Source organism: Aethalodelphis obliquidens, unplaced genomic scaffold (genome assembly GCF_003676395.1).
Source record: "Aethalodelphis obliquidens isolate GAN/ISIS:26980383/991018 unplaced genomic scaffold, ASM367639v1 scaffold9, whole genome shotgun sequence".
NCBI classification, from domain to species: domain Eukaryota; kingdom Metazoa; phylum Chordata; class Mammalia; order Artiodactyla; family Delphinidae; genus Aethalodelphis; species Aethalodelphis obliquidens.
In genome coordinates this window covers 35,835,479-35,852,108 of record NW_020837953.1, presented here as the reverse complement: position 1 = coordinate 35,852,108, position 16,630 = coordinate 35,835,479, and the positions used below count along the sequence as shown (strand labels likewise).

General features: G+C 57.4%; 1 protein-coding gene across 3 annotated transcripts in view; it reads right to left on the bottom strand.

Annotated features, from left to right (window-relative positions):
- Positions 1-351: 351 nt before the first annotated feature.
- Positions 352-16,630, bottom strand: part of WNT4 (Wnt family member 4) — a 28,281-nt gene continuing 12,002 nt past the window's right edge. Inside the window, exons 2-6 of one of the 3 annotated variants that reach the window (XM_027109822.1) lie at positions 14,439-14,492; positions 13,383-13,618; positions 4,329-4,460; positions 4,093-4,235; positions 352-3,374 (exon numbers count right to left, since the gene is read on the bottom strand). In XM_027109822.1, coding sequence (XP_026965623.1) covers positions 2,907-3,374; positions 4,093-4,235; positions 4,329-4,460; positions 13,383-13,618; positions 14,439-14,492 — 1,033 coding nt within the window. In that variant the 3' untranslated portion in view covers positions 352-2,906. The remainder of the gene's footprint in view (positions 3,375-4,092; positions 4,236-4,328; positions 4,461-13,382; positions 13,619-14,438; positions 14,493-16,630) is intronic. The other 2 variants (XM_027109823.1, XM_027109824.1) reach the window with 2 other exon arrangements.

Genomic DNA, 16,630 nt, shown 5'->3' with positions numbered 1-16,630 from the left:
GTCCTTGGGCAGGAACTTAAACTCTTTTCTATTTGTCCCCCACTTCCTCAATCGACATCCACTTTACCACACCCTCCTCTGTCATCGTATCTGCCCCTCCTTTCCAAATCAATGCCCAAGAAGCGTTCTGAGACCTTGGATTAGGCCAAGGTTTGAACAGCTGATCATGCATGGCTCAGTGAAATGCGGATACAGCCTCTGGGTGTTAAAGGTGAATTCAAACTAGATATTCAGAAGGAGAGGGGTCAAAGGGTGTCCCCATTTCTAGAATTTGATAATGTTTATCTGCTTTTCCCATGTCCTTCCCCAAGTCGCTCTTCTCCCTCTTCTACAAAAAAGTCACTGCCACAATTGCAAGATAAAGAAATAATCATTTTATCGTGCACCAGACTATTTCATGGGGATGTCACAAAGGCAAGGAGCCTAGTATAAAAATCTGGGCGAGGTGGGGGCAGCAGAGGGGGTAGCAGCATCCAGAGCTGGGGCTTGTCCAGCCCAAGGCCTCCGAGGGCACCTTTGCCTTGCGGTAAGACCAGTGGAGAGGGTTTCGGGCAGGGCTTGAACCCTCTGGCCAGCTTCCAGGATGCGTGGCTGTGTCAGTCCTGTGCTGGTTCCTCTTTAAACTGTTCTGCTGGACAGTTTAGAGCTGGGTGTGTCCAAGGAAGCTCCTTTTTCCTGCAGCTGTGGATCCCTTTGGCCTTTGGGGTGCTGGTGGCAGTGGTGGTAGGGCTGGGCAGAGGTTCCTAGAATCTAGTCTGCTTCACCGAGGCTACACCCTTCAGAACGCCGGGAGGATGAGCTTTGAGGGGCCCCCTGGTAGGTGGAAAGGTGAGGCCTATGAATAAGCGCAGATCCTTCCTCTTCCTGGGGCAGTGCCCGTCACACCAGCGTCCAGCCTGAATCTGCTAGTGCCCTGGCTCTGGGGACAGGACTTAGGGGTGGGGGAGGGGTCTCCACTGCTTCCTTTGTGTGGGTCGGGCCTCTGCCAGTGAGGGATAGTATTTTGCCTGGCTCTGAGCAGACAGCTGAACAGAGCCCGCCAGAGGAGCAGTGAGCCCAGCTGGGCAGCTGTGGGGACACAGTCGGCTCAGCTTTCATCCACATCAGAGCCCGCCTGCCCCGAGATTATCCCCACATTTGAATGTGGGTCCAGCCTCTCACTTGGTTTTGGCCTTCTTCTTGGATGGACATGAGCAGAGAGCTTGGCTGGGGGCCGAGGGTGTTGACCCTGTCTTCGTGAGGGAGCCAACACCAGGAGGCACAAACCGCAAGGCCTGGGGGAGAGCGTCTACAGGCTGGAGCCCGTATTCTGGATCTGGGACCTTGAATTCAGACGCTGAACCCTGGAGCCGAGAACTTGGAGTCTGAGAACCTGGAGCCTGGAGCTTAAGACCTCAAACCAGGAGCTGAAAGCCCCGGGGTGGGTGCAGCCTGGAGAGAGGGCTGAGAGTGAGGTCCTCTGGTGGTTGGGAGCCCACCTGAGAAGCAGTTGGGTCAGGCCAGGGCTTGCTGTGTGCAGGTCCTGCGCACAGAAGTTTGGGCTGGGCTCCTGATGGTTTGGCTGGTGCACAGGGCCAGGCCCGGGCTGCTGGTGCTGGCTCTGGGGGCTCTGCTTCAGTACCCTCGGTACCCTCCGCTGCTGAGACCTCACTTCGTCAGCCTTCCCACTGTCCACCTCTTCCCTCAGAGCCTGCTCTGCCCTCCCTTGGGAACCAAGTGGGCTCTGGCTCAGCCAGTGGTCTGTGGCTCCTGCTGCTTCCCAGCCCCTTTTCCTCCAGCCAGAGCCCCATCCCTGAGGCTCAGACCCAGGGGGACCTACAGTTTCTGGGCCTCTGGGTACAGGAGTCCAGGAGGAGCCTTGGCTGGGGGGCTCTTCTGGCTCTGCCTCTGCCTCTACTGGCTCTGGGACCCAGCTGAGCCTTGCCCTTTCTCCTGTAAAATGGGCACAGGCATGCATCCCTGTCTTGTTGGCCTCCCAGGATTGCTGTGGTCATCCAGTGAGATGGCCCAGTACAGGGCCTAGAACAGTATTTGCTCAATAGATTCGGTTAAGGGAGTGAAGTAAAAGTTGGGAGATGGCTTTTTCACGTGGCCCTCTCCTGTGTGCGTGTGGCGTTTCCATTCTTAGTTTCACAGAGGAGCAGCACCGTGGAGCGACGCTCACGGCGTCACTGTGAAGGCCCAGCTGGGGTCTCTGATCCAGGACGCAGCCGTATTCCTGCCTGGGAGGGACCAGGGAGTGAGGGTCCCCCTCTCTGAGGGGAGGCCTGGCGGCTGGGCTAGGGGTGGGGGCACTGCAGCCTTCACTGGCTCTCACCTCATCTGCTGTTCTTGCCTGGAGGGTTCCACAGAGACTGAACCTCCGGCTGCTCATGGAGGCCTGAAATTAACCTTCTGCCCTGGACCTGGTGTCTGCCCATTCCTTTTCCACGGGGCTTGAGAGACAAAGCTACCAGGCTGAAGCTGCCTGGGGTCCGTGTGTAAGTGTGGGGTGCAACTGCCATCAGGCTGGCACCATCCCCTGCCATAGGGCTGCCCCTTTCCCTAGATGGCAGGGTCAGTAGGCATGTGGCTGCGACACTTCGTTACCCACCTTAAGTCTGCAAGTGGAAAAACGTACAGATAACAAGTGAGTGGTCAGCAGTGGCCACATGTGGGCAGCCAGAGGCATGAGCAAAGTCCCTTTGGTCAGTGGCAGCCACAAAGGCCCAGGCTTCAGGGAGGCCCCAGTTGGTGCCCTTGGGGTCGCCTGCCTGGTTCCAGCAATAAATAACATGAGGACCCAAAAACCAAACCAAAACAAAAAATACAACCAGTATCTTTTGGGGTGGGTGGTGCGGGACTGTTTAAATTATCGGCCTTCCCTGGGCCACTAGGTGGTTGCTGGGCACAGGGCTGGGCGGCGGTCACCGGCACGTGTGCAGCTCCACGAGCCGCTGGCACTGCCGGCACTTGACGAAGCAGCACCAGTGGAATTTGCAGCTGCAGCGCTCGGCCAGCTCTACCTGTGCTGTGTGGAAGCCGCGGCCGCAGCACAGCAGCTCGCAGCCGTCGATGGCCTTGGACGTCTTGTTGCACGTGCGGCCCCTCGTGCCCAGCACACCGCTGCGCATGTCCTGCTCGCAGAAGTCCGGGCTGGGCTCCAAGTACACCAGGTCCTCATCTGTGTGCGGCTTGAACTGCGCATTGCGCGGCACCAGCGCCCTGGAGGAGCCCACACGGCGTGGCTCCACCTCCGTGGCGCCGTCAAACTTCTCCTTCAGCGCGTGGCCCACCTGGCGGAAGGGCGGCACGGCTCGCCAGCACGTCTTTACCTCGCAGGAGCCTGACACCCCGTGGCACTTGCATTCCACCCGCATGTGAGTCAGGATAGCCTGCGGGGGGCGGGGAGGGGAGAGGGGCCATCAGGAGATGTCAGGGGAGGCCGGGGAGGGGCGGCTGAGGGGGGGGGGGAGGGGCGGGGGCAGGGACGGGGGCATGGTGCAGAATTGGAGAAAGATGTACGGTCATGCTTCCTCTGTGTTAAGCTCCTGCTGTATGCCACGGTGGCCTGGTAAGCTGTGTTGGGAACAAAGATACTGTCCTTGCCCTTGGGGCACTCGGAGTTGATGGAGGAGAGACATGTTAAAGGGCAGTGTCATACGAAACAGTGAAAAGTGACGTGTTGGGGAAGAAGATGGCTGCATTGAACCTGCACAGGAACCTTGAAGAGTAGGTACTGAGATAGCAGATGGTATTGTAGTTAAGCACACGGTCTTCGCAGTGACACGGAGAAATCCTAACCCTGCTACTTATTGGGGGGTGTGTGCGTGACAAAGGGATGGAGACACACCTGTGTGCACATATATGTGTGGGCGGGGGCGTGTTGGGGGACGTGTGTGCTACACTGGGGGCCGCTCACACTGTTCTGTGACGCCCGCTTACCTGTCCGCTCCCTCCCCGTGCCCCCCGCCCCATAGGAGGTGCCTGGTACCGGCCAGAGCCCAACAAGTGTTTTCTGAGGGGCAGGTGGGCGGGGGAGAGCGTCTGGGGACGTTGCCGAGCCCACCCTTTCCCGGCCGGCCGTGAGGGTGCTGGGGCCGTGCGCACTACCTTCCTGCCGGCCTCGTTGTTGTGGAGGTTCATGAGGGCCCGGCTGGACGAGGCCCCCTTGCTCCTCTCCCGCACGTCCACAAATGACTGTGAGAAGGCCACGCCGTAGGCGATGTTGTCCGAGCATCCCGACCACTGGAAGCCTGGGTGGGGTGGGCATGCGGGGTCCGCGGGTGAGTGAGGGCCTGGGCCCCGGCCCCTGCCCCTGCCCGGCCCTCCCCACCGCCCGCACTTACCCTGTGGGCTGACCCCGTGTACCGTCCGGTCACAGCCGCACTTTTCCAGCTCCCCACTGCTGCACGCCCGCGTCACCGCAAAGGCCACACCTGCCGAAGAGATGGCGTACACGAAGGCCGCCTCCCGAGTCCCTGTGGGAGGGAGGCAGAGGGAGGGCAGGGCTGGGTCCCAGTGCTCCTCCCCGCACCCTCCTTTTTAGAGGAGAGGCGTAGATGGGACTCCTGAACGACGGAGGCCCAGGGAGAGAGCAAGGCAGGCTGACTCCCGTGGGGCAGGAGTCACGCCGAGCTGCTGCTTATTCTTACCCACCAATGGCCAACATACTTACACACGCCGGACACTGCCCTGCGGCCTTCACGTGTGCTGGTCATTTATCCTCCCCGCACCCGTCAGGTGAGTATAATTATTATCCCTGCTTTCAGAGGGATTAGCCAACTTGTCCCAGGCCACACAGCATGTGGTTGAGCAGCCAGATGGTCCAGCTTCAGTGCTCTGAGCACTGTCAGTTACTGTTCTCACAACCTCTCCGGGAGGTTAGTGATGTTAACGTCATTTTATGAGAGACAAGACAGGCATGGGAGAGGTGAATTAACTTACCAAGGCTACAGAAGTAGCAGGCTGGCCTGTCAACCCAGCTCTTTTTGTGCCTATTCCCCAGCTGGCCCCTCTAGGCTCTGATGGGGTCCCCCGCCCGAGGAACCTGCCCCAGCCCTTCCTGCTGAGGCTGGGCCTATTTCTGAGACCACCTTGCTTCCTTATACCTCTAAGAGTAAACCGTAATGACAATGGCCCCACCGCTTACCAGGATCACTGCTGAAGAGGGGATGCCCTCTACCATCGGAAGCTTTATCTGTGCCCAGTTCACAGATGGCACAGTGCGGGTTTGGGGAGGGGAAGTGGGTCGCAGTCGTCCAGTCAGCAAGTGATAGAACCAGGACTCAAACTCTGGTCTGCCCGCCTCTGCTGCCTGTCTTTCCCTTCCGCCCCATGACTTCTTGGTGGTTCTGTGTTGGTGGCTGCCCTGTCTCTTGCCTGAATGGGTGTTTTTATCCTCCTAGGAACTGTGCCTCAGGGGGTGTAGCTGCTATGTAGACCCTTTCTGGGGGTGTGGGTGGTGGGAGGGAGTGTCTTTGTGTGTGTTGCGTGTGTGTGTGTGTGTGGTGCGTGTGCACACGGCTGGCTGGGTGTGTGACCAGACGGGCCCTGCTCCTCTCTGGGCCCTGTGAGGGCCTCTGTGTGCCCGTGACTGTCCTTCTGTCTCTTGCTGGAGTGTCTGTGTCCACAGGAGCAAAGGGGGAAGGCTTTGGCCTCGTGGTTGGCAATTACCTCTGTGACACCCAGGCCGGTGCTCTCGGCTGCCCTGGGGAGCAGTCGCCGTGGTCAGACAGAAACAATCACCTCCTCTGTGCCCGTGTCTGTGGACAGGCAGTGGAGGCCGAGCGCTGGGGTTGGGGGCAGCTCAGGCCCCCATGGCCCAGGACGCCCTGTTCTCGGTTCGGCCCTTGAGCTGGGGATACTGCTCGCCACCCACTTTCTACGGCCCACCCTCTGCCCTGGCCTGGACGCTCTGGGCCGGCATGAGGGGGCCTGGCTGGAGCCACGGGGGCCTCGACAGCCTGAGATGGAATCCTCTCCAAGTTAATCGAGGTTAATAGCAGGATCATGTTGGTTGGTTTTGCGCTGTGGCCGCCCAAAGAGAGACGACTTTAGTTTCTGGTATTTCTGGTATTTCCAGGCCTGAACCAGCACAAATCTTTGCCCCAAAGACCAAGGGGGAAGGGAAAGCAGGAGACAGTAGGGTGGATGGGACTGGCAGGGTGGCCCCAGCTCCTGGCCTGGCATGTTCCTTTCTCCTCTGCTTCTCTGGGCCCTCAGGCAGCCCCTGGCCTGCCCCAAGCTCTCGGCCCACCTCCTCCCCTGAGCGCTAGCAGCCTTGGGTGCAGGGCTCCCTGTGAGGTGGCTCAGGGAGACCCCTGCCTCATCCCCAACCAACACCCATCTGCCAGGACTACAGGCCCCCTTCTCCTGGCCTCGGGAACAAGGGCGCTATAGTTCTCTCCACTTGGGCTTGAAGGAAGAGGTTCTGGAAGGAAGATAATAAGACGAGCTAAAGCTTAGAGAGAGCTCACTCCGTGCTGGGCACTGTCTGAGCACTTGACATAATTTATATACTCTTCACAACACCCCTGCGAAGTAGACACTTTTACTCCCCATTTTACAGATAAGGAAACTGAGGCACTGAGCCGTGAAGCACCTGTCCAAGGACACCCAGCCAGGAAGTGGTAGAGCCAGAATTCGGACTCAGGCAGCCTAGCTCCAGAGTTTCAACCTTGACATGATCCTGCCGTCTGGAGCCCAGAGCCTGGAGCCCCCAGGAATATACAGCCCATCTCTTGCCACCTCCATGTGTGAAGCCACGAGCTGTGGGACATGTCCAGTTCCTTTTGTGGGTTCTTCACTGGGGGATGGTGAGCAGTGGGCCTGTGCTCAGCACAGGAGGCCCCAGAAGGCCTGAAGAATGTGGCTGAGCCACTGTGTCCCGAGAGCCGATGGCAGCATTTCCTCCAGCCTTTTATGACTGGCCCTGGGTCCCGATCCCTTGACTCCAGGGCTGTGGCCCCTCCTGGCTCATCCCCTCTGCCCGGCTGGAGCCTTGCTCACCAGTGGGGCGCCTGGCAGAGACCGCTGAGACACAGAAAAAGGATTGTGGTGTGGCTGTGAGGGTGGCAGAGGGGAGTTCCCCAGCGACCTGGTCGATAACTGCTCCCTGGTCTGGGGGTTTGCCTGTTCCAGCTGCAGGGGGAGGACTTTGTCCTCCTGGGACAGCAGAGCCGGCCGAGGGAAAGGCAGAGCTCTCGAAGGTGCTAGCAGCTGCCCTACAGCCTTCTGCCTTTTCCATAATGCCATTTGCCCCATTCCACACCCAACTCCTTTCTTCCTGCTCTTTCTTCTTCCCTGGCTCCATTGGTCTAAATCCTGAGCGTCCTCTAGGTCCCACGTCACTGCCATCTTTTCCAAGGTGCTAAGGCTGCCTGGGGCCGGGAATTCAGAGTTGTCCTGGGGATCCAGTGATAACTACCCTTTCTGAGGGCCTGCGATGTGCCAGGGCCTTTCCATGAGCTCATGGCGACCTGAGCAACCAGCTCTCTCCAGCTCTGCTCTGTGGAGGAAAAAGTGAGGCTCGGGGGCTTGTCTGGGGTCCCTCAGCCAGTCGGTGGCCAAGAGGGAATTGGAACCGCGGCCTGCCTGACTCGAGGCCAGTGCTCTTCTGAGCACATCACATGCGCTGTCTCCCCAGATGCTGGATGGAAGGACATTTGAGCAGGAAGGAGTGTTTGGAGGAGAAACAGATGAGGCTGAGTTGGGCTAGAAAGGAAGCCACGGGCGTGGGGATCCCCGGGGCATCAGGCAGGTGTCCTGATGGCAGTGTCATTCCGAGCATAACTTACATGTTTCCAAAGCAGACCCAGCGGGAGTCCTCCGGAGGTGGGGCAGGAGAGGCACGGCCCTCTGAGAAAGGCACTGCCCTTGTCATCTCCCCATCCCTGCCCCCCCAGCCTGCCTTTCCAATTTCCTTTGCTCTCTTGTCTGCAAAGGCTCACCTTTTCTTGAAACCACCTCCAGGAAGCCTCTTTGGATTTAAGAGACAATATAGGGCAGGGGAAAGAGTAAAAGGCTTTGGAGCTGGACAAAGCCGTGTTAAGACTCTTACTAGTGTAGTGACCTTTCCCGGTTCTAACAGGGGGAAAGTAACACTGGCCCAGCAGGCCAGGCCCTGGTACTTCTGCGCATCCCTCCTACCATCATGGATTCCTGGGAGCCCAGGTGCTCTGGCTGGCCTGGCTTGCCCTCCCCGCGCAGTCAGAGTTGGACTCAGACTGTTTCATCTTCTAAGTGTCTTGTGTGCTTGTCTGCAGCCAGACTGGAAGCTCCAGGGGCCACACTGTCCCTCACCACCTCCTCTGCCCCCCTCGAGCCCAGTACAGAGCTGGCAAGAACAGGCCTTTCCCAGCTCCCTGGAGACAGAGGTGGGTATCGGGAGGAGCGTGGATGCTCAGCCTGGCGGGCCTGAGATCTAGTCCTGGTTCTGCCACTTCCTAAACGTGTGATTTCAGTTGTTATGTCCATAGAATGGGGCTGACAATAGTTCTGACCTCTTCAGGTGGGTATGGAAATCTAATGATGTAAAACATGGGAAGTGCTTAGCCCCTGGCCTGGAGTAGGAGCTTGAGACATAGTAGCTACTGTGAATGTTATTGTTGGGTGATTAATGCCATTTTATTCATTCGCTAACAAATACCGGTAGGGCACTTACCCCCTGAGGGCCACGTGTCCACATATTTGCCATTGGGCTAAAAGCTTCCTTAGCGCAGAGACACCTCCTCCCTCACCAGACGTTTATTAGCCACCTGCTGTGAGCCAGGCCCTATGCCAGCATGAGGGAGATGGAGGTGAGTCTGTCCTCAAGGAACCCCCAGTGCAAAGTGTCTCTGGGGTAACCCCTCCCCAGACCTCCTGTGATGTATCGGATGGCACCAGAAGCTGGCCCGAGAGGTCCCCAGAAGAAAGGCATGTTGTCACCCTCATTGGGTCCAAAGTGATGCCAACATCGAAGACAAAGGTGAGAGCACGGGTGTTAGGGAGTCACAGCCCAGGACTGAAAAGCATCTACTTCTTAGATCCAGCCTGAAGTTCCCGTCAGTCAGGTGCCCTGAGGTTAGACACGCGGGGACTGCAAACACAGCCTGGGCTGAATCCTCACTCGGCTACGACCAGTGCACCACATCGCCTCCCGACATGGCAGTCAGAGCCCAGAGGGGCCGCAGGGCTCGTGGGGTCCCCTCTCGGGACAGGGACACCATCAAGCTCGCAGAGCAAGGTGTGAGAAGGCAGGGGAAGGCTCGGCGTTGTCTACAGATGGAGGGAAGCAGGCGCAGAGGCATCTGCACTGCCTTCCACGCCTCTCCCCGTGCTGCTCGGGCCTGCCCGCCCCGAGACCCCAGCACATCCTGCTCACGGCCACACCGAACTTCCGCCAGACTCCCTGGCCTCTCCCTCCCACCCTCAAACCCTCGTCGTTCATTCCACGAATACTTATCAGTCACCTACCTCGTGCAGGTGCTGCCCCAGGCACAGGGATTAAGCAGTGACCGAACCGCACAGAGGCCATCATCCCACGTCTGGCCCTGCACGCCTGCTCGGCCAAGAACCACCGGCTGCCCCATTCCTGGCTGCCCCCGATGCCACCTTCACCAAATTTCTGGCAGATTCTCAGCCTAGAGCACAGTTTGGCCCTGACTTACACATGTCCTCACCAGTCACCATTATGTCACCGTCAGTCTTGCCTCTGTAGGCCAGGAGCAGGGGGTCTCCACTGCCTGGGAGGGGAGGGGGTGCGGGTTGGAGCTGTACGGCCTCGGGCAGTGCTGGCCGTAAGAGAGCTGCTCCCACCCCCAGGTGCCCTGGGAGCCAGGCAGGTCTTTGGAGACATCATCTTTGAACCCTGATGGGAAGTCCAGGAGCTGGGGCCTGGGGTGGCCCCACCACCCCCCATCCAGGGAGGAGGACGCTGAGGCTAGGACAGGGGATGGACCTTGCCCGGGAACTCATGCCAAGAGCCGTCAGGCCCCGGATCTAGGTGCATCACACTCTCTGCTGGGCCTCCTATCTCAGCTGTAACGGGACAATACTACACACTCGGACTTGTGAGGGCGGTCGGATGCAAGGCGGCACCAAGGAGGCCCTCAGCAAATGGGGCTCCTTTGCTCCTCCAAGTATGGCCTGGCTCCTGGAGGGATCTGTGAGCTATTACCTTTCCAGGTCTGAGGTCAGGACCCCAGCCAGGCAGCCCATGAATGCGGGCACTGGCCTAGCCCCCCAACCCCTAAACCTGGGGGCTGTGAGAAAGGCCTGCCCAGCCGGCTGCTGCCCCAAATCACAGCAGCTGGTGAGCACGGATGGCTTTTCTGGGGTCAAGGTCCACCCTAAATGGTGATGCCCCTATGAGGTAAGCACACGTGCAGGTCCTCCTGACAGGTGAGGAGACCGAGGCTCGGAGGAGTGAGGTCCCTCCCCCAAGGTCATGCTGCCCGTGCTCTCCCTGCATGGCCTCATCAACCCTGGACCCCCCAAGAGCGGTACTGTGGCCTCGGGAGGGACAAGTCCCGTCTCTTGTTCAGTGGAGATAAATTGAGACTTTTCCAGGAGGAATTTTACTAGGGAAGAAAACAAAAAATGCAAAAGCGAGGGGATGGACGAATGGGAAGAGTTCAGACTCCTCCAGACACGACTGCCCTTGCCTCGCATGTGGCTGGCTTGGCGAGTGCATGCCCTGACTCAGCCCTGAGGAGACTGGATGCTTGACCAAGTCACTTGGACTTTAGTCCACAGCAGGTTCCAGCCAAGCCTGGTAGGATTCTCAGCATCTCCCTGAACTTGATGAGCCGGGGCTGGGCCCCCTCTCTGGTTCCTGGTGCAAACACAGGTGAGGAAAGCACTTCTTGACGGGGTCCCTCACCTGCATCAGGCCACACTGACCCATGCCTCCCCTCTTCTGCCTCTTGAGTCCTTGCCCCGACTTGCTCTCTGCCACTGGATGACACCCCTTGACTGTCTCCTCCATGCCAGGCTCTGCCACGTGCTGGGAAACTGGTAAATGAGACATTACCCTTGCCTTGGAAGAGTTCAAGGTTTAGGGATGGGGGAGTGGGGTGGGGGAGACAGGCATCACAGTTCAGTGTGAAAGGTGTAATGAAAGCCACGTGGACACAAATGGTTTAGACAGAAGTGTGTGTGTGTGTGTACACGTGTGTGTATTAAGGGAGAGAGAGAGTGAGAGAGAAAGGAGAGAGAGAAATTGATAAGTCAAATGGGTTAAAATGTAAACAGCTGGTGAATCTAGGTAACGAGTATACGGCAATTCTTCACAGGAAAAACTGAACTCACATATTCAGAGAACAAACTGGTGGTGCCAGAGGCAGAAGCAGGGATGGGGGCTGGGCAAAATGTGTGAAGGGGTCACCAAGTACCAACTTCCAGTGATAAAATAGATACGTCATGAGGAGGTGATGTACAGCGTAGTGACCACAGTTAATAATACTGTATTGCATATTTGAAAGTTGCTAAGAAAGTAGATCTTGAAAGTTCTCACCACAAGAAAAAAAATGTTTGCAACTGTGTGGTGATGGATGTTAACTAGACTTACTGAATCGTTATATTGTACACCTGAAACTAATACAATATGTCAATTATACCTCATTTTAAAAAGAAGAAAATGAAAGTAGCTGACTGAATAAACCCATCACATAGAGATTTTTTAAAAAAGAGTATATGGGAATTCCTTGTACTAGTTTTACAACTTTTCTGTAAGTTTGAAACTATATCAAAACAATTACCAAAAAAAGGGGGAAAAACCCCAGCATGAACAAAGAGATTTGGAGCCCAGTGGAAAAAGCAACCACCTGCTTGCAGGAGCTGGGCAGACTGGAGGAGGGAGCTGCTGAGCTGGTGGAGAAAGAGGGTTGGGTGTTTGGGGGTGGAGGAAATGGCATGTGCAAAGGCACGGGGGTATGCAGGGCCGGGCACACGTAACCCTGCCAGTCTATTCATCAGTCCACCTAAAACACGGAACACCTACTGTGTGCCAGGGGCTTCCTATGCCCAGGGTCTGCTGTTTGAGCCTAGTGTCTGGGCCTCATCAGACAGACAGCCCTGGGTCCTCGGCAGGGGCACCGTGGTCCCGGGAGGGCCTCTGCTCCCAGGCCACTCACTGGGCCTTTGCTGCTTCTCCGAAGCAGCAATGTTCAGTCATGCCAAGCATAATCGTGCCTTTTTGGCCCCTGCCAACTCCCAGGAGAATGGCTTCCAAATTTCTATCCCAGTTGGTTTCCAACAACATCCAAATGGTTTTGCCACAAGCCCAGCAGCCCTCGCTGTCCAGGACCACAGGTGCCAAGACAAAGGTTGGCCCAGGAACGCTTTTCTGCTGCCTGAGCAAGTCAAGGGGTCTGTGGACTAGTGTCAGTTTCACACTCAGGAAGTAGTAAAAGAGGCAGCTGGTTTAGAGCGCTCCCTCGAGGGCAGCGGCTTGACCCGGTGACCTCTTGAGGAGACTTCAGTTGCATGGAACGTTCTCTAGGCCCTGGCCCATCTTCCTCTGGCTTGATGCCTTCTCATGTTTCTGGTGTCAGCCGAGGACCCACTCCTCGGGAAAGCTTTCCCTGAGCACCCGCCCTGGCTGGGGCAGAGGTCCACCCTTGTGCTCCCGAGGCTCCTGTGTCCCCTCTCATCCTGGGCAAGAGCAAGACCCTGGAGCTGGACTGCACGGGCTCAAGTCCTGGCTTGGCCACCTTTTGGTTCTGTGACCTTGGGCGAGTTACCTAACCTCTGTGTGCCTCAGTTTCGTCATTTGCAATACGGAAGCCCACCTCCAAGGGCCAGATGAGTTAATATCACTTAAAGCACTTAACCAGTGTCTGGTCCCTAGCTGGTGCTACAGGTGTGAGAGCCACTGCCCCTACTGAAGTGTCATTGTTGCCTCAACTGTGAGCCCAGGAGGACAGGATCTGGGTGCTGCTCTTCCCGGGGTCTCAGGGCTGGGCAAGTGAGGCTCAACAGGGTTCGTCAAAGGTACGGACGAACGAGATGCGCTTGCATAGGTGAGACCAGTGCTAAGGGAAAAATAGCACAGGGCTGGGGGGCTGGAAGCCCAGGTCTGAATGCTTTTCTGCTGTTCACCCTCTGAGGAGCCCCGGGCAACTCCGTCTTTTCCCCTGCCTGAGCCTCAGTTTCCGACTCTAAAACAGGAATGGTGGCTCCAGGACTGAAAACACAGCACACCGTATTGTGCTGCACAGCCAGAGAACGGCATCCTCCTCCGTCGGCCCTCCCGCAGGGGACTGCCGCCCGCTGGGTCCCGCCCGCTCCCATGCCTCCATCTGCATCCTGTGATGAGTGATGGACCCGTCAGGCCACTCGTGAGCACATGATTCCCCACCCCAGGAAACAGTGGTCCCTTCCGGGGTCCCCAGCACCCCCGCGAGCCCCTCCCTCACCTTGCGTCACCACCTTGCCGAAAACAGGCAGCGAGTCGAGCGTGGAGCAGTTCCAGCGCCGGTTCCGGAACTGGTACTGGCACTCCTCAATGGCGAGCTGGGCGCCGCGGCGCACCGAGTCCATCACCTCCAGGTTCCGCTTGCACATCTGCACCTGCCTCTGGATCAGGCCCTTGAGCTTCTCGCACGTCTCCTCCTCTGAGATGCTCCCAACTGATGACAGCTTGGCCAGGTACCTGGGGAGAGGGGGGTTGGGGATGGGACGTGAGGCTGAGCCCCTTCCCTCCTCCTTCCACGCCCTGGCTGAGGCCACGCCCTGCCCAAGTCTCTAGGAGCCAGTTCGTACCAGGGATGGGTCCTGGAGGTTGGCTTCTCTCTGGATCCAGTGACAGCCATCCTGCCTGGTTCCCATGGCCAGAAGGGGGGAAGTGCTGTCTTGCACAAGGCCTCCATCTCAAGTTAGCCAAAGCAGGGAGAGCACTGGGAGGGCGGCTGACAGACCCCCCTGGGATCCCTCCCTGCCTGGGTGGCCCCTGCACTGGCATCTGTACCCCGATATTACCCTAGACCTCGCCCACGGGCTCTAAGCCCTTCGTGTCGAAATGCCCTCTAGATGGGAGGCTGGAGCCACTGTCTGCCCTGGTGTGTCTCTTTCCCTCCCAAGGCAGAGACCCCAGTGACCTAAGCCCACCTTTGGCTACAAGGTCATGATCCTCACTGCCAGCCATATCCCAGGGCCACCAGGCAGAGACCAGCGTCACTACTGTAGCACTTAGGACAATAAGGGCAGTGAGGGCTGGGGGGCTGGGGATAGTGCTGGGGGAGGGGGCTTTGAAAACAAAGTGTGCCATGCTCTCCCCTCCGCCCCTGGAGTCCTTATAGCCAGAGAACGGGGCACCAATGCTTGCCCCACCTCACAGGGTTATAGTGAGGATATACAATCCAGATGAGATAGCTTGTGTCGAGGCACTCTGGGGCCAGGCATACGTGGGAAGGGGCTTTACTGCATCCCTTTCAGCAGAGTACAGACAGCACTACTGTTGGTTGGACACCTACCATGTGCTGTGCTTGGCGGCAGGCCCTTCTTCCTGTTGCCAGCTCACCCCAAATCTATGAGGTGACAATTATTACGACCATCTTATGGATTCCAAAATAAAGGCTAAGAGGTTACCATGCCCAAGGTGACCCAGGTAGCAAGTGTCAGAGCCAAGCTTCAAACCCCTCCAAACCCCATGGGCCTTTCCCCTGCCGACCCCCTCCATGAGGGCCCTGGAAGGCTCTGCCCTGTCTAATGACGGCCACTTTGTTTTTTTGTTTTTGGCCGTGCTGCGTGGCATGTGGGATCTTAGTTCCCCGATCAGGGTTCGAACCCGCGCCCCCTGCATTGGAAGCATGGCGTCTTAACCACTAGGCCACCAGGGAAGTCCCTAGTGACGGCCACTTCGCAATCTGGGCCAGGAGGCAAGGGGGCCAGGAGTAAGACACAAAAATACTCACCGGGGTGGGAGCAGAGCTAGGGAAAGACCCTGTGAGGAAGAAACTGGTTTTTCTCTCGAGGGAAGGGTGTGCATTAACAGAACACCTACTAAGTGCCAGGCATGTTTCAGAGCAGTGAGATGACCATCAAGGTCACCCAGCTTGTAGGGGCAGACCTGGATTGGAGCCCGGGTCTGGATGACCCTGAGGCTTGTGCTCCAACCACTGCCCCTCAACCTGTCCCCTCACCCCATCCCAGCATCCCTGGCCAGGGCCCAGTGCACATAGTAGGCATACAAGTAGCAGCCTAATGGTGGAAGGAGAGCTGAGTGGTGACTCTGGAAGGCCTCCTCTCCCTCCCCTGCCTCCCTTTCCCCGCTCTTCAGTGGGAGACGCACCTGCCACCTCCCAGGGCAGGCAGGGCTGCCTGGAGCTGCCTTCCAGATCCTGGGAGGAGCAGCAGGGTGCATGGAATCACAGCCTTAAGGCATGTTCCCTGACAGGTGGTCTGGTCCAGACTCCTTACTTTACAGGTAAGCTCAGAGGAGGAAAGGGGCCTTCCCACCACCTACTAGCAGGAGACTCAGACCCTGGCTCTACCCTCAGCCTCAGCCCCACAGATCAGGGGCTCTGAACAAAAGCGGAGCAAGTGTCCCACTGCCCCAGGGACCACAGTGAACCAGCCCAGCAGCCCAGGTCTGCTTGCTGGGGGGGGGGTGGGCAATGGCTCTCTGGGTGGTAGAGGTGAAGATGCCAGTGCATCTTTACCAGGGAAGCTGTACCGATTTCTTGTCCGAAGAAGGACAAAGGCCACTGCTCTCTGGGACTCAGTTTTTCCACCTGTAATGAGGGGGAGACCACTGATTGTGGCCAAGTCAGGGAACTGTTGTCAGGCGCTAAAGGGATCCTGTATGTGAAAGATGGTCTTACATGGGGCCTCAGGCAATGGGGTAGGAAATCGCTCGACATCTGTTTACTTAGTGAAGGAATGAATAAATGCATGGTACCCAGATAGAAAAGCACGCAGAAAGCCTAGTTAAGATATGGGAGATTTTAAAGACAATGACAATAAGAATAGCTAACTTGTATGGCCCTTAATCAGTAAAGCCTAAGACTTTACTTACGTGATTGCATTTAATCCTCCCAGCAAGCCAATGAACCCCCAATTATAGAGGAGGAAACAGAGGCACAGACAAGTTAAGTACTTTGCTTTGTGTGCAAGGTCAGACAGCTAGTAAAGGCAGAGCCAGGACTTGAACCTGGTTTTGCCCGACTTCAAAACCTTTGGTAGAGACAGTATTCTTTTATGTGGCTCAAGGACTTGAATGTCACCCGTGGGCAGAGGCTGCTGAGAGCTGGGTTCGTCTGACCTAAGCATGCGGGCCAAGGTGCAGTTGGTGGGCCGCCTGCGGGTTGCTGAGCTCTCCACCCCCGGGGGTGTACAGTCAGCAGCTGGATTCTGTTTGTCAGGCACGTGGGCTGGACCAGAGCGATGGTTCTCATATCTGGCTGCGCATCGAAACATCTGTGGGGTTTCCCGAAAGTGCAGGTATCTGGGCCCCGCTCCAGGCAGGGCTTGGTGGGCATCTGGGCTTTTCACACGTTCCCAGCAGCAGCTGTGAAGCCAGGCTGGCAGTGGCCTGGAGGGCACTTTAGGGGAAGTCTGAGTAACCACTGGGGATGTTTCTTTCTAAGTCCCAAGGAATCTGATTCTGGGACCCTCTCTCCTCCTCAAAGCTGCGGGGCCTCTCTGCGTCTGGCTTTCTTGCTCT